We start from the raw sequence: 22,089 nt of genomic DNA, 5'->3' as shown, positions 1-22,089 counted from the left end.
AAAGCATTCTTTGACATCGGCAATGATGGTTTCTTAACCGAGCACCATAATGCCTCAGATCCACCTCGTAAGGACTTAGTACGAGCTAAGTAGAACTTAAGAGCTCTAACTGGACACAGCACTCTTTCAAGTTCGTTGCCTACGATCTCTGACAGGCAAGGTATATCAAAGGACTTAGGCCAAGGACGAGAAGGCAGTTCATTTTTGGCCAGGAAACCAAGTTGAAGTGAACATGTGGCTTTTTCTGTAGAAAAGCCGATGTTCCTACTGAAGGCACTGACCCTTTTAGCCGAAGCCAAGCACACTAGGAAAAGCGTCTTGAGGGTGAGATCCTTCAGGGAGGCTGAATGTAATGGCTCAAACCTGTCTGACATGAGGAACCTTAGGACCAAGTCTAAGTTCCATCCAGGAGTTGCCAACAACGTTCCTTAGAGGTCTCGAAAGACTTAAGGAGATCTTGGAGATCTTTATTGTTGGAAAGATCTAAGCCTCTATGACGAAAGACCGAAGCCAACATGCTCCTGTAGCCCTTAATCGTGGGAGCTGAGAGGGAGCGAACATTTCTCAGATGTAAGAGAAAATCTGCGATTTGGGCTACAGAGGTACTGGAAGAGGACACAGATGCTGACTTGCACCAGTCTCGAAAGACTTCCCACTTCGACTGGTATACTCTGATGGTAGAAGCTCTCCTAGCTCTCGCAATCGCACTGGCTGCCTCCTTCGAAAAGCCTCGAGCTCTTGAGAGTCTCTCGATAGTCTGAAGGCAGTCAGACGAAGCGCGGGGAGGCTTTGATGAACATTCTTTACGTGGGGCTGACGTAAGAGATCTACCCTTAGGGGAAGACTTCTTGGAATGTCTACCAGCCATTGAAGTACCTCGGTGAACCACTCTCTCGCGGGCCAGAGGGGAGCAACCAACGTCAACCTTGTCCCTTTGTGAGAGGCGAACTTCTGCAGTACCTTGTTGACTATCTTGAATGGTGGGAATGCATATAAGTCCAGATGAGACCAATCCAGTAGAAAGGCGTCTATGTGGATCGCCTCTGGATCTGGGACTGGTGAACAATAGATTGGTAACCTTTTGGTCAACGAGGTGGCAAAGAGGTCTATGGTGGGTTGACCCCAAGTCGCACAAAGACTCTTGCACACGTCCTTGTGGAGGGTCCATTCCGTGGGTATCACCTGACCCCTCCGACTGAGACAGTCTGCCAAGACGTTCAAGTCCCCCTGGTTGAATCTCGTCAACAGGGAGATGCCTCGATTTCTTGACCATATGAGAAGGTCCCTTGCGATCTCGTACAGCATGAGGGAGTGTGTGCCTCCTTGCTTGGAGATGTACGCCAAAGCTGTGGTGTTGTCTGAGTTGACCTCTACCACTTTGTTTCGAAGAAAGCTTTCGAATTTCATCAAGGCCAAGTGGACTGCTAATAGCTCCTTGCCGTTGATGTGCATGCTCTTCTGACTTGAGGTCCACAGACCCGAGCATTCTCGACCGTCCAGGGTCGCACCCCAACCCAAATCCGACGCGTCTGAGAACAACACGTGGTTTGGGTTCTTGACTGCTAGGGATAGTCCCTCTCTCAGACTGATATTGCTGTCCCACCATTTCAGGCATGCCTTTACTGGTTCGGAGACTGGGATTGATACCGTCTCTAACGTCTTGTCCTTGTTCCAGTGAGAGGCTAGATGGAACTGGAGAGGCCGAAGGTGTAGTCTCCCTAGCGAGACAAACTGCCCCAGGGATGAGAGAGTCCCTACGAGACTCATCCAACTCCTCACTGAACAACGTTGTCTTTTCAGCATTAGTTGGACTTTGAGCAGGGCTTGTCCTATTCGGGTGGCAGACGGAAAAGCCCGAAAAACTGGACCGCGAATCTCCATCCCCAAATATAGAATAGTCTGGGATGGGATCAGTTGGGACTTTTCTAGGTTGACCAAAAGTCCCAACTCCTTGGCCAGACCCAACGTCCAATGTAGATCCTGCAGACAGTGATGACTGGACGATGCTCTGAGAAGCCAGTCGTCCAAGTACAGGGAGGCTAGGATTCCCGATAGATGGAGGAATTTTGCCACATTCCTCATGAGCCTCGTAAACACGAGAGGAGCAGGACTGAGGCCAAAGCACAGGGCTCGAAACTGGTACACCACATTCCTGTAAACAAACCTCAGAAACGGTTGGGAATCCGGGTGTATAGGAATGTGGAAGTACGCATCTCGTAGGTCGAGAGAGACCATCCAGTCTCCCCCTCTGACCGCTGCTAAGACGGACTTCGTGGTCTCCATCGTGAATTTTGTTTTTGTAACAAAAACGTTGAGCGCACTGACGTCTAGCACCGGTCTCCAACCTCCTGTATGCTTTGGGACTAGGAAGAGACGGTTGTAAAACCCCGGTGATTGAAGGTCCGAGACTTTCACCACCGCTCCCTTCTCTAACAACAGAGACACTTCTTGATTTAGGGCTTGTCTCTTTGACTCCTCTCGGTACCTGGGGGAGAGGTCTATGGGAGTTGTTACTAGAGGAGGTTTGCGTACAAACGGTATTTTGTACCCCTCTCTGAGCAACAGAACAGACTCTTGGTCTGCACCCCTCTTCTCCCAGGCCTGCCAGAAGCTCTTCAATCTGGCACCTACCGCTGTCTGAGGCTGTGGGCAGTCAGACTCTGCCACGGGAGGACTTGGCTCCTCTCTTCTTTCCTCTCTTTCCCTCGGCACGAGTACTTCCCCTGCTGGGAGCTCTGCCACGAAAGGGCGGGATAAATCTGGACGCCGGAGTGTCGATCCTGGGTCTAGCAGAAAAGGATGTAGAAGGAGTCCCTTTGCGAGCAGAGGACGCCACCAAGTCAGGGGTGTCCTTCTGCACGAGTGAAGAAGCTATGTCCTTAACCAATTGTTGCGGGAACAAAAACTTTGATAAGGGAGCAAAGAGCAGTTCTGATCTCTGACAGGGAGTAACTCCTGCCGAAAGAAAAGAGCAAAGGGACTCTCGCTTCTTTAAGACTCCCGACGTAAAAGAGGAGGCGAGCTCATTGGAACCATCGCGGATGGCTTTATCCATACAGGACATTGTCAGTAAGGAGACATCTCTATCAGCCGATGAGATTTTCCTACTTAAGGCTCCCAAAGACCAGTCAAGGAAGTTGAAAACTTCAAAGGCTCTGTATACGCCTTTCAGCAGATGGTCAAGGTCCGAGGAGGACCAACTAATCTTCGAGCGTCTCATGGCTAGGCGACGGGGAGAGTCTACGAGGCTTGAGAAGTCACCCTGGGCAGAGGCAGGGACTCCCAAGCTGAGAACTTCTCCTGTGGCATACCAGACGCTCGATCTAGACGAGAGCTTTGACGGAGGGAAGGCAAAGGCCGTCTTCCCCAAACTCCTCCTGGTATCCAACCAGTCGCCTAAAAGTCGTAAAGCTCTCTTGGAAGAGCGGGAGAGCACTAGCTTTGTAGAGGCTGGCATGTTAGCAGGTAAGCCTAGAGCAAACTCGGACGGAGGCGAACGAGGAGCAACAGTGACGAAGTGATCGGGAAAAAGCTCCTTGAAAATTAACATGACTTTCTTAAAGTCCATTGATGGAGGAACCGTTCTAGGTTCCTCCATCAACTTTTCTAGGTTGACCAAAAGTCCCAATTCCTTGGTCAGATCCAATGTCCAATGAAGATCCTGCAGACAGCGATGACTGGACGAGGCTCTGAGAAGCCAGTCGTCCAAGTACAGGGAGGCTCGGATTCCCGATAAATGGAGGAATTTTGCTACATTCCTCATAAGCCTCGTAAACACGAGAGGAGCAGGACTTAGGCCAAAGCACAGGGCCCGAAACTGGTATACAAACAAACCTAAGAAACGGTTGGGAATCTGGGTGTATAGGGATGTGGAAGTACGCGTCTCTTAGGTCGAGAGAGACCATCCAGTCTCCCTTTCTGACCGCTGCTAAGACTGATTTCGTGGTCTCCATGGTGAACTTTGTTTTCGTAACAAAGACGTTGAGCGCACTGACGTCTAGCACCGGTCTCCAACCTCCTGTCTTCTTCGGGACTAGGAAGAGACGGTTGTAAAATCCCGGTGATTGAAGGTCCGAGACTTTCACCACCGCTCCCTTCTCTAGCAATAGAGACACTTCTAGGTTTAGGGCTTGTCACTTTGACTCCTCTCGGTACCTGGGAGAGAGGTCGATGGGGGAAGTCGCTAGAGGAGGTTTGCGTACAAATGGAATTTTGTACCCCTCTCTGAGCAACCGAACAGACTGTTGGTCTGCGCCCCTCTTCTCCCAGGCCTGCCAGAAGTTCTTCAATCTGGCTCCTACTGCTGTCTGAGGCTGTGGGCAGTCAGACTCTGCCACGTGAGGACTTGGCTCCTCTCTTCTTTCCTCTCTTTCCCTCGGCACGAGTACTTCCCCTGCTGGGAGCTCTGCCACGAAAGGGCGGGATAAATCTGGACGCCGGAGTGTCGATCCTGGGTCTAGCAGAAAAGGATGTAGAAGGAGTCCCTTTGCGAGCAGAGGACACCACCAAGTCAGGGGTGTCCTTCTGCATGAGTGAAGAAGCTATGTCCTTAACCAATTGTTGCGGGAACAAAAACTTTGATAAGGGAGCAAAGAGCAGTTCTGATCTCTGACAGGGAGTAACTCCTGCCGAAAGAAAAGAGCAAAGGGACTCTCGCTTCTTTAAGACTCCCGACGTAAAAGAGGAGGCGAGCTCATTGGAACCATCGCGGATGGCTTTATCCATACAGGACATTATCAGTAAGGAGACATCTCTATCAGCCGATGAGATTTTCCTACTTAAGGCTCCCAAAGACCAGTCAAGGAAGTTGAAAACTTCAAAGGCTCTGTATACGCCTTTCAGCAGATGGTCAAGGTCCGAGGAGGACCAACTAATCTTCGAGCGTCTCATGGCTAGGCGACGGGGAGAGTCTACGAGGCTTGAGAAGTCACCCTGGGCAGAGGCAGGGACTCCCAAGCTGAGAACTTCTCCCGTGGCATACCAGACGCTTGATCTAGACGAGAGCTTTGACGGAGGGAAGGCAAAGGCCGTCTTCCCCAAACTCCTCCTGGTATCCAACCAGTCGCCTAAAAGTCGTAAAGCTCTCTTGGAAGAGCGGGAGAGCACTACCTTTGTAAAGGCTGGCATGTTAGCAGGTAAGCCTAGAGCAAACTCGGACGGAGGCGAACGAGGAGCAACAGTGACGAAGTGATCGGGAAAATGCTCCTTGAAAATTAACATGACTTTCTTAAAGTCCATTGATGGAGGAACCGTTCTAGGTTCGTCTATATCCGAAGTATGATCATCATGATGAGGGTCAGCAACGTCCTCATCTGAAGGATCCTCATCCGACAACTGCTGAGTAACAAGGAAAGGGGTTGGCAATGCTTGACACGCAGAGTCCACACGCACTGGTGCATTAGGAGCAGTCCCGGACGCTACGTCATGTAACTGCTTAACAGCCTGTGAACTGTCAACAACAACAGGAGCGGGAGGACGCTCGACGTCAACTCGAGACTGTTTTGACTGCCTAGACTGAGCAGTCAAAACAACTCTAGACTGCGGTGGTTGACGCTCAGCGTCAAAACAAGTCAACTCCGCTGGTTGGCGAACGTCCTGAACGTCAACAAGAGCATTAGGAAGTGGCTGAACGTCCATATGCGGCTGAAAGTCAACACGTGACTGCATCGAGTGAGGCTCTACAAAGCGTGACTGACGTGACTTAGCTACGCCAACGTCAACAGGACGAGCAAAGGCTCGTTTTGGCGGCTGAAGGCCAAGATCTCGATGAGTTAAGCGGCGAGGATCATCGTGAACCTTATCGGCAGAATAGTCTTCCATAAGGGAGGCGAGCTTAATCTGCATGTCTTACAGCACAACCCATTTAGGATCAACGGGAATGGGTGCGGTAAAAGACGGGGTTAACGTCTGAGACGGCACAACCTTGCCTACACCAAGACTCTCTGAGCCTGTGTAACGTTGCTGCTTAGGCGGCGAGCAGTCTTCCGATGACTGCAAAGGGTCAGAGCTGTCCCAATGGCTACAGCCAGGACGCTGGACCTGTCCTGAAGGGACCGACTTTCGCTTAAGGGGCCTAGAAACCTTGCTCCACGGTTTCTTATGCGAAAAGCCTTCGGATGACGAGGAGAAAATGGTCTCTCTCGTCTTATGGTAGGGGCGATCTTGGTGAGACACGCCTGATACCATAGAGGGAACGTCTGTTCGCTGATCAAGGCCTCTCGAACCCATAAGTCGTACGACATTACTTCTCCCCTGGGCTTGGGAGCTTGCAAGAGGTCTCGGACTAGGTGAACGACAGGCACGAACAGACGAACCCTCGGTCGCAACACTGTTCACAACACTTTGCGCACTAATCACTTTCCCACGATTTTCCGCTGTGGCACTCTGACACTTAAGCTCTTTAACGTCAGCCATGAGTTGATTACGATCTGTTGCTAACGATTCAACTCTTTCACCCAAGGCATGAATGGCACGTAACATGTCTCGCATCGATGGTTCCTGAGTGCCAGTAGGGGGTTCAGGCACAACCACTACAGGGGAAGGATTAGGTTCAGGGGCATGTGGAGAGGAAAAATCTACTGATCTAGAGGAACTCCTTACCCTATCTCTCTCTAGCTTACGAGAATACTTGTCGTATTCGAGCCAATTGAATTCCGAAAGGCCCACGCATTCCTCACACCGATCTCCTAATTGACAGGTTTTACCCCGACAATTAGAACACACAGTATGTGGGTCGAGAGAGGCCTTTGGAAGACGCCTATTGCAATCCCTAGCATTACACTTACGAAATCTAGGGGCTTGTGAAGCGTCCGCCATTTTGAATTAGTCAAAGAAAGTCCAAAAAACAATCCAAGTCATCAACAATTAAATCTTTCCAATAAAGAGTTTAAGAGTTTAAGTTGAGGAAAAAAACCTGCACTGCGAAAGCTCAAACCAAAATGAAGTACTTCACCAAATATGTTGAGAAAACTCCAGGTTATACAGCGAGTATTGATACGTCTTGTCGTCAAAGTCGACAGAGAAGAATTGAGACTTGTTTACATGCATGTGTGGTATCTGGCCGATAGTTGGCACTGGTGGGCACACCCGCAACCTTCATAGCGATCGCTCGCGAGTTTTTGTGTGTTTTTCTGTCGAGCCACTGGAGCAGCAGCTATTATATATTCACCGGCTAAGTTAAATATTTAAAAACATTGATATTGGCCATGGGTAGGATCAAGGCAATGGTAAAAGTCAAACATAGCTGCCCATGATGTCAAGTGCGCTAATGGCACTCGGTTTGACTGCTGAACCCTGCCGGTTAGGAAGAAAATTAATTGTAGGGATTATGGTTGTCAAGATTTTGCATACAATATCTCGGTAACCAGGCGTGTCAAGATTTCGGCTTCGGGCTTGTGGTTACCAGGTTTAATGCTTTCAGCATTCTGTCCAGCTTCTGTGTTAACAGTGAGGTGAAGAGCAAGATATACATTAAAAAAAAAATACTATTACAGTGTACAAGCGTGTGAAACACGTGCTATACAAAGGCATACAGTACTGTATCCCATGAATTTCAAAGGAGTTATTGAAATATATTTGAATTTAAAATGAGTTATTGAAATATATTTGAATTTAAAATGAGTTATTGAAATATATTTGAATTTCAAATGAGTTATTGAAATATATTTGATTTCACGGCCCTGAGCTTAGGTCAGGGATTCTATACGAGGCTATGAAATATGTAATACTTCTAGTACGTAGTGTCATCAGTCTGATATACAAAATACTCTTAGTCCCTTTGGTGTTATCAGTCTGATATTGTATGCATAGTGTTATCAGTCTGATATATGCCAAATGTCATCTGTCTGATATACACAATATTACTAGTCCCTTTGGTGCTATCAGTCTGATATACATCTAGTGTTATCAGGCTAGCAAACACAGAAATCCTACGACATGCTGTTGGTGCCCTTGGTCTGATATACACAATGCTTCTAGTGCCACGTTCTCAGTCTGGTAAACAAGATACTAATTCCTTTGGAGCAATCTGTTTGATATATAGTATCTTAATTTCATCAGACTAATAGACATACAGTAATATGTACTCCTATTTACTTTAATGCTATCAGTCTGATGTACACAATGATTCTAGTGACTTTAGTGCTGACAATTTGTCATCTATCTGTTGAAATGAGATTTGACAATAGGTTCAAAGTTTGGTTATAGCCTTTCACCTTGCTCAACTATGGCAACTATTGCGATTAAGAGGATGAGGGCATGTACCATTCAGTCCTCTTTTATGTCTTAAGAGCTACCAAAAGCGTATTTAATGCCGGAGGATTTCTTCCGAAAATCTATCCAAAATGTGCATGATAGGAAGAGCTCTGGTAAAAGACAGTCAAGCCAATTTAGGGTTAAAGCAGTTATATAAATTAAAGTACTGTAGAGTAATGTGATCAGGTATAAGCAGTTGTTCTCTGCTATCCCTACCCACAAGTGACAAGGGACTGGAGGCCGAATATTTCATAAATAACAATAATTCCAGAACATAATATATAGTAACACCCCAACATCTTTTACTGGTTACAAGATAGCCGACGAAAGTTGATTTTGACGTGGGTCAAATTTTCAATTATAAAGGGACTGAAGTTCCCAATGCATGTATTAAATGCATAAAACTACCTACAACTTGCTATCCTTTTATATAAACCAGATATCTACTGTACATTAATAGGCAAGTACAGTGGTACCTTGGTTTTCAAGTTTAATTCATTCTGGAAGCAAGCTTACAAATTAAAACAATCTATATTTTAAGAATTAAAGGAGATTCATTCGATGAGTTCCATACTTCTATTTCAAAAGCACAACTATATCTAATGTTACAGAGTAAGGAGAAAATAGTACTAAAGTACTTCAGTATATTTAGAAATCCCAAATCTAATTTCCTTGACTAATACTACTCCTGTACTGTAGATTACTATAGCCCCCCTATAATGTATTGCCTTTTCTAATTGAAACTTTAATTATGAATTTTATATTAATTCTATCAATTTATTTTCAATTAATTTCAAGTAACATAAAACAAGAGCAAAAACTGCTTACCAAATAAACTTCAAAGCTGAGATCTCTGTCCTCAATCAACGTAGTGTCACGCAGCAATCGATTTATTTGAGACTTTCCAACTGAAAAAATGATGCATGCAGCATTAAAGTAATATACTGTAACATAATTTAACAAGACTGAAGACCCATTTCTACAATATCATAAGCCTTGCCAAAAGAATTATTCCTGAAATAACTTATGAAAATTGGAGGAAGATTTACTTGAAGCTCAACAGTTAGAAGAGATAAAAAATAACGGAGGATGAGTAGAGGGAATACGTAATTCTTATCTACAGTGTGCCACCTACATAATATAAATATTAGTCTTTATAGGTCTAACAGATAGAAAAGAAATTGAATTATTTCAAAGATAAGTACAGCAGTTATTTCATCAGGACAGTTAATCAAAATTCTCATTTCATTACAAATACAGAGGAAAAGTGATTAAACAATAAGATGATATATACAATAAAATGTTATTTTTATTAATAAAATAAATTTTTGAATATACTTACCCGGTGATTATATAAGCTGCAGCTCTGCTGCCCGACAGAAAAACTCTACGTTCAAAATACGCCAGCGATCGCTATGCAGGTAGAGGGTGTACATCAACAGCGCCATCTGTCGAGCAGGTACTCAGTACTCAATGTAAACACAGAACCAATTTTCTCCTCGGTCCACTGGGTCTCTATTGGGGAGGAAGGGAGGGTCCTTTAATATATAATCACCGGGTAAGTATATTCAAAAATTTATTTTATTAATAAAAATAACATTTTTCAATATTAAACTTAGCCGGTGATTATATAAGCTGATTCACACCCAGGGGGGTGGGTAGAGACCAGCATTACTTGTTTACATTATTATGAGCTAAGTATTTTGTATTTCATTTTAGCAGTTATTCAAAATAACAAACATAAAATAAATAAGTACTGTACCTGGTAAAGAAGTCGACTTGAACAATTACTCTGCCTTTTTAAGTACGTCTTCCTTACTGAGCCTCGCGATCCTCTTAGGATGCTGAGCGAGTCCTAGGAGCTGAAGTATCAAGGGTTGCCACCCATACTAAAGGACCTCATCAAAACCTCTAATCTAGGCGCTTCTCAAGAAAAGAATTTGACCACCCGCCAAATCAACCAGGATGCGAAAGGCTTCTTAGCCTTCCGGACAACCCAAAAAACAACAATAAAAACATTTCAAGAGAAAGATTAAAAAAGGTTATGGAATTAGGGGAATGTAGTGGTTGAGCCCTCACCCACTACTGCCCTCGCTGCTACGAATGGTCCCAGGGTGTAGCAGTTCTCGTAAAGAGACTGGACATCTTTAAGATAAAAAGACGCGAACACTGACTTGCTTCTCCAATAGGTTGCGTCCATTATACTCTGCAGAGATCTATTTTGTTTAAAGGCCACTGAAGTTGCGACAGCTCTAACTTCATGTGTCCTTACCTTCAGCAAAGCATGGTCTTCCTCATTCGGATGGGAATGAGCTTCTCGTATCAACAGTCTGATATAATAAGAAACTGCATTCTTTGACATAGGTAAAGAAGGTTTCTTAATAGCACACCATAAAGCTTCTGACTGTCCTCGTAAAGGTTTAGTTCGTCTTAAATAGAACTTAAGAGCTCTAACAGGGCATAAGACTCTTTCTAGTTCATTTCCAACCAAATTAGAAAGGCTTGGAATATCGAACGATTTCGGCCAAGGACGAGAAGGTAGTTCGTTTTTGGCTAGAAAACCAAGCTGTAAAGAACATGTAGCCGTTTCAGATGAAAATCCGATGTTCCTGCTGAAGGCGTGTATCTCACTGACTCTTTTAGCTGTTGCTAAGCAAACGAGGAAAAGAGTCTTTAAAGTGAGATCTTTAAAGGAGGCTGATTGTAGTGGCTCGAACCTTTCTGACATAAGGAATCTTAGTACCACGTCTAAATTCCAACCCGGTGTAGCCAAACGACGCTCCTTCGAGGTCTCAAAAGACTTAAGGAGGTCCTGTAGATCTTTGTTGTTAGATAGATCTAAGCCTCTGTGACGGAAGACTGCTGCCAACATGCTTCTGTAACCTTTGATTGTGGGAGCTGAAAGAGATCTTTCCTTCCTCAGGTATAATAGGAAGTCAGCTATTTGGGTTACAGAGGTACTGGTTGAGGATACTGATACCGACTTGCACCAGCTTCGGAAGACTTCCTACTTCGACTGGTAGACTCTAAGAGTGGATGTCCTCCTTGCTCTAGCAATCGCCTTGGCTGCCTCCTTCGAAAAACCTCTAGCTCTCGAGAGTCTTTCGATAGTCTGAAGGCAGTCAGACGAAGAGTGTGGAGGCTTGGGTGTACCTTCTTTACGTGTGGCTGACGTAGAAGGTCCACTCTTAGAGGAAGAGTTCTGGGAACGTCCACCAGCCATTGAAGTACCTCGGTGAACCATTCTCTCGCGGGCCAGAGGGGAGCAACTAACGTCAACCTTGTCCCTTCGTGAGAGGCGAACTTCTGCAGTACCTTGTTGACAATCTTGAACGGGGGGAATGTATAAAGGTCTAGATGGGACCAATCCAGTAGAAAGGCATCTATATGAACTGCTGCTGGGTCCGGGATTGGCGAGCAATAAATTGGGAGCCTCTTGGTCATCGAGGTTGCAAAGAGATCTATGGTAGGTTGGCCCCATGTGGCCCATAGTCTCTTGCACACATCCTTGTGTAGGGTCCATTCTGTTGGGATGATTTGACCCTTCCGACTGAGGCAGTCCGCCATGACATTCATGTTGCCTTGAATGAACCTCGTTACTAGAGAAAGGTTTAGATCTCTTGACCAGGTGAGGAGGTCCCTTGCGATCTCGTACAACGTCATAGAATGGGTCCCTCCTTGCTTGGAGATGTACGCCAAAGCCGTGGTGTTGTCTGAGTTCACCTCCACCACCTTGCCTAGAAGGAGGGACTTGAAGCTTTTCAAGGCCAGATGAACTGCCAGTAGCTCATTGCAGTTGATATGTAACGTTCTTTGATTCGAGTTCCAAGTTCCCGAGCATTCCCGACCGTCTAATGTCGCACCCCAGCCCGTGTCCGATGCGTCCGAGAAGAGAACGTGGTTGGGGGTCTGAACAGCCAGGGGCAGACCCTCTCTGAGGTAGATGTTGTCCTTCCACCAAGTCAGTGATGACTTCATCTTCTCGGAAATGGGGATCGAGACCGCTTCTAGCGTCTTGTCCTTTTTCCAGTGAACAGCTAGGTGAAATTGAAGGGGATGGAGGTGCAGTCTCCCTAACGCAATGAACTGTTCCAGGGATGAAAGCGTCCCTATCAGACTCATCCACTGTCTGACTGAACATCGGTCCTTCTTTAGCATGTTCTGGATGCATCCTTGGGCTTGACTTGTTCTGGGGGCCGACGGAAAAGCCCGAAAAGCTTGACTGTGAATCTCCATCCCTAAGTACACTATAGTTTGGGATGGGACCAGTTGGGACTTTTCCATATTGACCAGGAGACCCAATTCCTTGGTCAGATCTAGAGTCCACTTTAGATTCTCCAGACAGCGACGACTGGAAGAAGCTCTTAGAAGCCAGTCGTCCAAATAGAGGGAGGCTCTGATGTCCGCTAAATGCAGGAATTTGGCAATATTCCTCATCAGTTTCGTAAAGACAAGAGGAGCCGTGCTTAGGCCAAAGCACAGGGCTTGAAATTGGTAGACAACCTTCCCGTAAACGAACCTTAGAAAATGTTGGGAATCTGGGTGGATGGGGACGTGAAAGTAAGCGTCCCTTAGGTCTAAAGAGACCATCCAGTCTTCCTTCCTGACCGCTGCTAGAACAGACTTTGTCGTCTCCATGGCGAACGTCTGCTTTGTGACAAAGACATTCAGAGCACTGACGTCTAGCACCGGCCTCCACCCTCCTGTCTTCTTTACCACTAAGAAGAGACGGTTGTAGAAGCCCGGGGATTGATGGTCCCGGACTTTGACTACCGCTCCCTTTTCTAGTAAGAGAGACACCTCTTGCTTCAAAGCTAGTCTCTTGTCCTCCTCTCTGTACCTGGGAGAGAGGTCGATGGGAGACGTTGCTAGAGGGGGTTTGCGTACAAACGGGATCTTGTACCCTTCTCTGAGCAACTTCACAGATTGTGCATCTGCGCCCCTTTTCTCCCAGGACTGCCAGAAGTTCTTGAGTCTGGCTCCCACTGCTGTCTGAAGAAGGTGGCAGTCAGACTCTGCCCTTAAAGGACTTGGTACCTTTCTTCTTATTCCCACGTCTCCCTTCGGCACGAGCACCTCCTCTGCTGGAGGCTCTGCCACGAAAGGGCGGAATGAATCTGGACGCTGGAGTGTCCATCCTGGGTCTAGACACGGTAGGCAAAGGGGTGGCTTTGCGGGCAGATGACGCAACCAGGTCATGCGTGTCTTTTTGAATCAAGGAGGCAGCAATCTCCTTTATCAACTCCTCTGGGAAAAGGCACTTTGAGAGAGGAGCAAACATAAGTTCCGATCTCTGACATTGTGTTACTCCAGCTGACAAGAAGGAGCAAAGGTTTTGCCGTTTCTTGAGGACCCCGGAAACGAACGAAGCCGCAAGCTCACTGGAACCGTCCCGTATGGCCTTGTCCATGCAGGACATAATGAGCATGGAAGTTTCCTTGTCAGAAGGGGAGATCTTCCTGCTCAACGCTCCCAAACACCAATCCAAAAAGTTAAAAACCTCGAAGGCTCTGAACACTCCTTTCATCAGATGGTCTAAGTCCGAAGGAGTCCAACAAATCTTGGAGCGTCTCATGGCTAGCCTGCGGGGAGAGTCTACTAGACTTGAGAAGTCGCCCTGGGCAGAGGTATGAACTCCCAAGCCGAGAACTTCTCCCGTGGCATACCAGACGCTCGATCTGGAAGAGAGTTTCGCAGGAGGAAACGTGAATGCTGTCTTCCCAAGGTGCTTTTTGGACTGCATCCATTCTCCCAACACTCTTAAAGCTCTCTTAGACGAGCGGGCGAGGACGAGCTTCGTAAAGGCAGGCGCGGATGACTGCGTGCCTAAAGCGAACTCAGATGGAGGAGAGCGTGGGGCCGCAGAAACAAACTGATCAGGATACATCTCCCTGAACAGTGCAAGAACTTTCCTAAAGTCCAAGGAGGGTTGCGTGGTCTTGGGTTCGTCGATGTCCGTATGCGGGTCGTCAATGTGTGCAGCGTCGTCATCATCAGAGAGTCCATCATCTGAATACTGAGGAGGAAGCGGCAAAGGAGTAGGAATTGGCTGGTCAGCTGAGTCCGGCAGCACGGGTGCATGCGTGACTGAACCGGATGCAACGTCATGGAACTGTTGCCCAGTCTGTGAGCTGGCAACAACCATAGCAGCGCAGGGGCGCAAAGCGTCTACTCCTGACTGTCTAGTCTGCTGTGGGCGAGTAGTGGTAACCACACTGGGTTGCGGAGGTTGACGCACCGCGTCAAAACAAAACAACTTAGGTTGTTGTTGTAACTCGCGAACGTCAACGGAAGGTTCCGTGCGTCGCTGAACGTCAACATGCGGCTGGCATGGTACACTGGAACGCATGGGCGGCGGGACTCTCACAGCTGGAGTGCGGGAGAAGGTAGCCTCAGCGTCCACTGGACGCACAACCGTGGGTGGTTGTAGGCTAGCGGTTGGTGCAGCGTCAACCTTCTCCGCACGAAAGTCCTGCATTAATGACGTCAACTGTGTCTGCATGGTCTGCAGCAAAGACCACTTAGGGTCTACAGTAGCAGGTGCGGCAACAGACGGTGATACTGCCTGATGCGGTACCGCTTTGCCTCTCTTAGGAGGTGTGCAGTCATCGGAAGACTGCAGCGAGTCCGAACTGACCCAGTGGCTACAACTGGGCCGTTGGACTTGCGCGGAAGGGACCGACTTGCGTTTAAGAGGCCGCGAGACCTTGGTCCATTGTTTCTTTCGAGAAACATCTTCCGCAGACGAGGAATAAATGGGCTCTCTCGTCTTCTTGTGGGTGGGGCGATCTTGGTTAGAAACGTCCGAAACCAAGGAGGGAACGTCTGTTCGCTGATTAAAGCCTCTCGAACCCTTTGGTCGTACGACATTGCTTCTCCCCTGGGCTTGGGAGCTTGCAAGAGGTCCCGGACTGGGAGGACGACAGGCATGAACAGACGAACCCTCAAGCGCAACACTATCTACAACACTTTCCACAACACTACCACTCACTTTGTCACTACCCACTGCACTCTTACACTTCAACTCCTTGACGTCTGCCATGAGTTGGTTACGGTCACTCGCCAATGACTCGACTCTCTCACCCAGAGCCTGGATGGCACGCATCATATCTGCCATCGAAGGTTGTTGAGTGCTAGAAGGGGGATCAGGAGCAACCACTACAGGGGAAGGAATAGGTTGTGGGGCATGAGGAGAGGAAAAATCAACGGAGCGAGATGAACTTCTCCTGACCCTATCTCTCTCTAGCCTACGTGTGTATTTCTGGAATTCGATGAAATCGAATTCCGAAAGCCCAACGCATTCCTCACATCGATCTTCCAATTGACAGGTCTTATCCCGACAATTGGAACAAATGGTGTGAGGATCGATAGAGGCCTTCGGAAGACGCCTTGAACAGTCCCTAGCATTACACTTCCTGAATTTAGGGACTTGAGAAGGGTCAGCCATCTTGAATTAGTCAAAGGGGAATTCAAAATCTATCCAAAGTCGTCAACAAATAATCCAAAATCAATAAAAGAATGCAGGGATGTATTGAAGATAACCTCTGCAAAGCGAAAGCTAATAACTAGAAATGTGTACTTCACCAAAATCTGTGAAAACCAATCCAGTAAGCAACAGCGAATTTAGTAGGTCTTGCCGGTGGCACGACAGAGAGAAAATTGGTTCTGTGTTTACATTGAGTACTGAGTACCTGCTCGACAGATGGCGCTGTTGATGTACACCCCCTACCTGCATAGCGATCGCTGGCGTATTTTGAACGTAGAGTTTTTCTGTCGGGCAGCAGAGCTGCAGCTTATATAATCACCGGCTAAGTTTAATATTGAAAAAATAATAATAATAATAATAATAACAACAACAATAATAATAAATGCACCAAGATTATTAAGTTATTTACATACAAATCAATCACTTGGAATTTTTTCTTTATATAATAATTTCTGTTCCAATCCTGACAATTGTTTGATTTTGTTAATATTCATAGCTGAAAAAGTTATGGGTTCATTAAAATTCAGCCCATAATTCAAAACAATCTTCAAAGGTTTCACTGTGACAAAATTCTGACATTATTTTACAATAAAGTTATTTTAAAACCTTTTTTTTCTGACAGGGACTATTGTTTAATTGAAGAGGTGATGTAACAACATTGCAAAGAAATTTTTAATCTTATACTGTGAAATATGGATAGACATACTTGTTACACAGTTTCATAATGATTGTATAATGATTTCTGGTTAATGTCATATGACCTTATAACTTCATCTTAATTTTGACCAAATATAAAACCTAATTTTTATGGAAAGTGCAAACAACTCATGATTTACCTGTTATCTGAGGGCAATCAGCATTCAAATACTGTTCTAAAATTAGCTTTGAGAGCATAGAAGCCGAGTAGTCCATTTCCTTAGCCATCCTCACTAATATTTCTGGCGGTTCACCTGACTGAATTTTTGAAAGATACCTGTAAAAGTAATGAGTTTTGAATTAAATGGAGAAATAATGAAACAAACCCTTTCATTTCAGGTAATAATTAATGCAAGATAAAAATAGTGATTTGACAGAGCCAAATGATTTAACTCAACAATTTTATAGATAAATTGTGAAATACATTTGATCTCTAGATGGCCGTCCTCTAAGAATAAACTAACAGCTTTGCGAAAACCAAAACTTCATTATTCCTAACAAAAGGCTTAATAAATATCATGAATCTCCCTCCAACAAGAATGAGTGACAAAAGAGAGATAGCTGACAAACCCCAAAAGAACAAATGATAAAAATTGAAAATACAGTAGAACAAACATTAGAATGGTTTATTAACAAACAAGTTTCTGGGCTTGAACCTGTGCCGGCCAGTGAATAAGCTCCTATTAGCACTTATTCTTAGGTAATTTACTGCTAAATATACCAGAGAAAAAATGTAAAGGAGTGCTAGGTTAACTAGCTCGCTCACCTATTGGTGTCGGTATGGAATTGGGCGTATAATCCAGAGGTCCCGCACTATTTAGATTCATCCACGACAAAGACCCCAATAGAGGAGAGCCGTTCAACCTCACTCGGCACCACCAACTCTGCATCCGCTCAGAACCCAACTCCTTTTTAGCACGCCTGTGTGGTAACCCGCTAGTTTGTGCTCTCGTGTTTTTGCCTTATTTTTCGTGGATTATGGCTTCTACATCGGTTTCCCAGGAGACACCGTCTAAGTTAAGTACCAAGCTATGTTTTGCTGTGTTTTGAGCAATCTAGATCGTTTAATATTTAAGTTATAAGAGTTTATTCTCTTCGATCATCTCGGTCTTGCTCGATTCCGCTTACGGTTGGTACTCCTGTTTTGAGAGCTTTTAGTTTCACTTGCGGTGTTACTAAGTGTATTATTTTTATTATTAGTTTAAATTTTTATATGTTTTATTGTGGATATTCATTATTTAGCGTTTAGAACCCTTGTGGTTCATATTTAGGGCCGATATCAGATTACGTATCGTAGATGGCTTGCCGACCTTCGTTACTGGGCGGCAATTTTTATTATATAAGCCATCAGGTTGTTGTCCTTCGGGATTTATTCATTATTTCGCATGCCTTGCCCTAAGTTTTTATGTGTATATTTATATATTTTTCAACGCTATTACTTTTATAATGAATATTTGTGCTTATTACTCCGTATGATCTGTTTGGTAGTGTTTGGGGATCGTCAGTTGGTAGCCCTGCTGCTCCGTATCACGTGATCCTCCCCCAAGCTCCCCCTCTCGCTAGGTTGGTGGCTAGGCTTCTCTCCCCCCTCCCCTAGGGGACCGTTGCCTTCCCTTCTTTCAGAGGGGGTAGTTCAGTGTTTATGGACTTTGTCCTCTCTCCGGGTGTCCCGGCGGTTTCGTCTCTGTCTAGACTGGTTGGCCACCGGTCTACAGAGTAGGATCCCGGTGCACCCTATTTTATATACACCTATCACACTTTTATTGTGTTATACGAAACCCTCCGGGTTCTGTTGGTGGTTCTTATCTACGGTTCCGCCCCCCTCTTAATTTATAACAGTTACTATGATTATATATGACAGATCACTATCCCGGAGTTCCTATATGTATTAGTTTATGGATGTACTTTTATATCCCGGTCCGGGGCTTAACCTCGCTCCGGGAAATCAGACACCATGTGTGTTAATTTTTTGTTGCATCCTTCTTTATGATCCCGGCTCGACCGGAATGGATAGTTATACTCTAGTCTTAAGTTAGACTTATGTTTAGGCCCGGGTCCTCCGGACCCGCCCCTACTTAAGAGTATTACAGTTAAGCTCTAGTTTTAAGTTAGACTTATGTTTAGTCCCGGGTCCGCCCCTACTTAAGAGAATTACAGTTTCTCATATACTATTCTTTTTATAGATGGTGCATTGTCAGACGACGGCCTGTGCGGCTGTTCTTCACCAGCCTTGTGGCCATACTGTGTGTAGGTCTCACGCCCTCTGCGGAGTTCAGGTGGAAGACATCTTAGTCTGGCACCCTGATAATTGTATGGTCTGTTTTGACCTCATCACCACCCTTGGATCTGATTCGGTGAGTCCCGTTGGCTATGTTGTCTTTCTAATTATTTTACCTTTATTTGGTATACATACACTATTTAGTAAGATTTCTATGGTCTTGAAGGACCTCCGGGAATCTTCCTTTCTGTAATTCCCACTATTATTTCAGGCATCCCCGGAGCAGAAGACTGCGGCTCGGGCCACACTGAAAGTGTGGGTTGGGGGATTTGCCCGAAACGTGAAATCAAAGCAGCCTTACGTCCTCTCTGAAGACTACTGTGCTATGATCTACCCTAATGCCAAGTCTTCAGCCGCTGTGGCTAGGCATGTTGCGGCACCCATCATTGCCGACATTGATGCCACTATTTCGGGATTCATCGACCAGGAACAAGATCCGTTGGATGCCCCCGGAGATCTGGAAGACAATGTTGCCTCCTTGAACTTGGATGTGGAACCTATGTTGTTGGATGATCCGGATGCAGGTAGGGTGGTAAGTGAGGCAGGTGTTACCGGCGCTGAGATTCCTATCCTCAGCCCCGCTCTTTCTTCTTCATCTGATCTCTCTTCTTTCCATGGTTTTTCTGGGGACCGCGATTCGTCTCACCGATCACACCCGGTTCCCCCCAAAGTTAAGTCTAAATCTAGAACTTTGCCAAAAGCTCGTAAGCCCCACAAGGCTTCTCATAGTTCTAAATCAAATACAAACCCGTCATCTAAGGCTTCCGGCTCCTCCTCTAAGTCTCACGACCCGGGAGTACAATCCGCCACTTCTGCTCCTAACCCGGGCCTTTCCGAATCAGCCATGCTTCGCATTGTGTCGGAGATGCAATCTAAGATTGTGTCAGAAATGCAGGCCAAGATGGACACAATGTTCTCTAACATTGGTCAGAGACTTGGGGCATTAGAGCATGGTGCTCCGGAGCGAGTTCAAAGCTCTCTCATCCCGGATGCCTCTAAGCTTCCGCCGTTTACCAAGAATAACCCTTGGCGCATGGCTCTTCATTCCCCATTCTCAGACGGGATGTTAACGTTGGAAGGTCTTGGTACTCGTACACTAGAGGATTTTGAATTCTTTCCTCCTGGTCTCGCATTTCCATTTCATGGTTATGCCAGGCTTACCGAGGAAGCTCTGGTTCGGCTGGATAAGGTCCCCAAAGAGACCGTCATTTTCCCAAAGGAACAAGCCCAATCTGTTTGGGCTAGGTTTCTAAATGATATAGGTTGCACCAATACCATGTTGACGCCTCATAAAAGTTCTTTCACAATGTTCCTAATGGACAAGAATACCGTGACTCCATGCGTCACTAAGATTGCAGAGCTTGCTTTTCAATACGCTCTGGAGGAGAAGCCCTTGCCTCCCATCCGAGAGGTAGATCCGATCTCCCTCCTTCTTCCTTCAGATAATAAGTGTTGGGACAATGTCCATACCACCTTTACTTCTGGCAAGCTAACAGCGGACTGTGCGTCAGTAATTTTTAGTGAACGGCTTCCCCGTCTCCCGGAATCCCTTATTAAACAGGAGTATGATTCCCGCCTACGTGTTGGTCGAACTTTGAACTTGGCCACTTCTACGGAGTCGATAGCCTTAACTTATGATACTGAGAGTATCTTTAAGTCTCTCAATAAGGCTACTTTGCAGTCGTTATATTTTGACTTATATGACTTTGCTCTTGCTAAACGTAGGTGCCGCAAACACGTCCTGGCTGAGGCGACTATTAGGCACGAGCCGAATAAACTTATCCGGTCCTCTTGTTGGGGTCCAAATCTTTTCCCTGAGGATCTTGTGGAGGAAGTCTTGACAGAGGCTACTAGAGTTAATCAGAGCCTTAAAGCCCGTTGGGGTTTGACTCCTAAGCGGAAATATGATCCCGCAAGTTACCAAGCCCGGGGTAGGAAGAAGCTCCGCCCGTATACCTCCACTCAGTTCCGGCAACAGCAGAGTAGCTCGTCCGTTTTCCGGCAGCCTCTCCCTCCATCTCCTGCTGTTCCTGCACAGCCTTCCACCTCTCAGGCTCCTTCCTCGGACGACTACGTCACCGTTCTGCTCCCTAAGAGCCAGCTTCCCGGTGCCTCCACCACCTCTCCAGCCTTTAACCAATCTTATGAGGCTCAAGGCTCTTCCCAGGGTTATAACAGAGGTAGAGGCTACCACCATGGTTCATACCAGAACAGAGGTAGAGGTAGATTCTTTCGCAAGGGAAAGAACTTCCGAGGCGGACGTGGAGGCAACTCCTCAAGCCAATACTGAGGTGCAGCGGGTAGGGGGGAGGCTTTATGCCTTCCGCGACAAATGGAGGTTCAGTCCCTGGGCTTTCAGTATCATCTCCAAGGGACTGGGGTGGAGTTGGATTCAAGGACCTCCTCCACCGAACAGATTTCATCAGCATTCCACTCCGGACCTAGTCGAATTTGTCCAGGACCTGTTACAAAAGAACGCCATACAAGAAACGAAACACCTGAAGTTTCAGGGTCGGCTGTTCAGTGTCCCGAAGAAAGATTCGGACAAGAGAAGAGTGATTCTAGATCTATCCCTTCTCAACTTGTCCATTCAATGCGACAAGTTTCGAATGCTTACCGTCTCGCAGGTGCGGACCTTACTTCCCCGTGGGGCCGTCACCACCTCTATCGATCTTACAGACGCCTATTATCACGTTCCGATAGCGAGACACTTCCGTCCGTATCTAGGCTTCCGCCTAGGAAACAAAAATTACTCCTTCAAGGTGATGCCTTTCGGGCTCAACATCGCCCCAAGGATCTTCACAAAGTTAGCAGAAGTTGCTGTTCAGGAACTCAGAAATCAAGGGATTCAAGTAGTAGCCTACCTGGACGACTGGCTCATTTGGTCAGACACCTCCCAAAATTGCCTAAAAGCCACTCACAAAGTCATCCAATACCTTCAATCTCTAGGCTTCCAGATCAACTTCAAGAAGTCCCGTCTTCTTCCGAAATCAAAGTTCCAATGGCTCAGCCTGCAATGGGATCTTATATCTCACACTCTGTGTCTTCCCAAACCCAAGAGGTTAGAGATTGCAATGAACACCAAACGCTTTCTCAAAGACAAAGTAAGTTCCAGACGACTCCAAGAGAGGATCCTAGGGTCCCTTCAATTTGCTCCAGTGACGGATCTACTTCTGAAAGCAAAATTGAAAGATATCAATCGTGTCTGGCGTTCGAGGGCGAACCGGAAGCTCCGGGACAGGAAAGTCCGCCTTCCTCCCATTCTCCGGGAAAGATTTCTACCTTGGACAAGGGCCAACAATCTGTTAAAGTCAGTTCCCCTTCGATTTCCGCCTCCGAAGTTAATCATTCACACGGACGCATCCCTATCAGGTTG

At 46.3% G+C, this 22,089-nt stretch overlaps 1 protein-coding gene across 2 annotated transcripts in view; it reads right to left on the bottom strand.

The window, feature by feature from the left end:
- Positions 1 to 22,089, bottom strand: part of LOC137658261 (CDAN1-interacting nuclease 1-like) — a 178,168-nt gene that overhangs the window by 35,620 nt on the left and 120,459 nt on the right. For both annotated transcript variants that reach the window (XM_068392934.1, XM_068392933.1), the window contains exons 4-5: positions 16,576 to 16,712; positions 9,082 to 9,161 (exon numbers count right to left, since the gene is read on the bottom strand). In XM_068392934.1, the coding sequence (XP_068249035.1) occupies positions 9,082 to 9,161; positions 16,576 to 16,712 (217 nt within the window). The remainder of the gene's footprint in view (positions 1 to 9,081; positions 9,162 to 16,575; positions 16,713 to 22,089) is intronic.

Source organism: Palaemon carinicauda, chromosome 19 (genome assembly GCF_036898095.1).
Source record: "Palaemon carinicauda isolate YSFRI2023 chromosome 19, ASM3689809v2, whole genome shotgun sequence".
NCBI lineage: Eukaryota > Metazoa > Arthropoda > Malacostraca > Decapoda > Palaemonidae > Palaemon > Palaemon carinicauda.
Note: the sequence above shows the minus strand (reverse complement) of the source record. Positions and strands in the feature narration are given on the sequence as shown.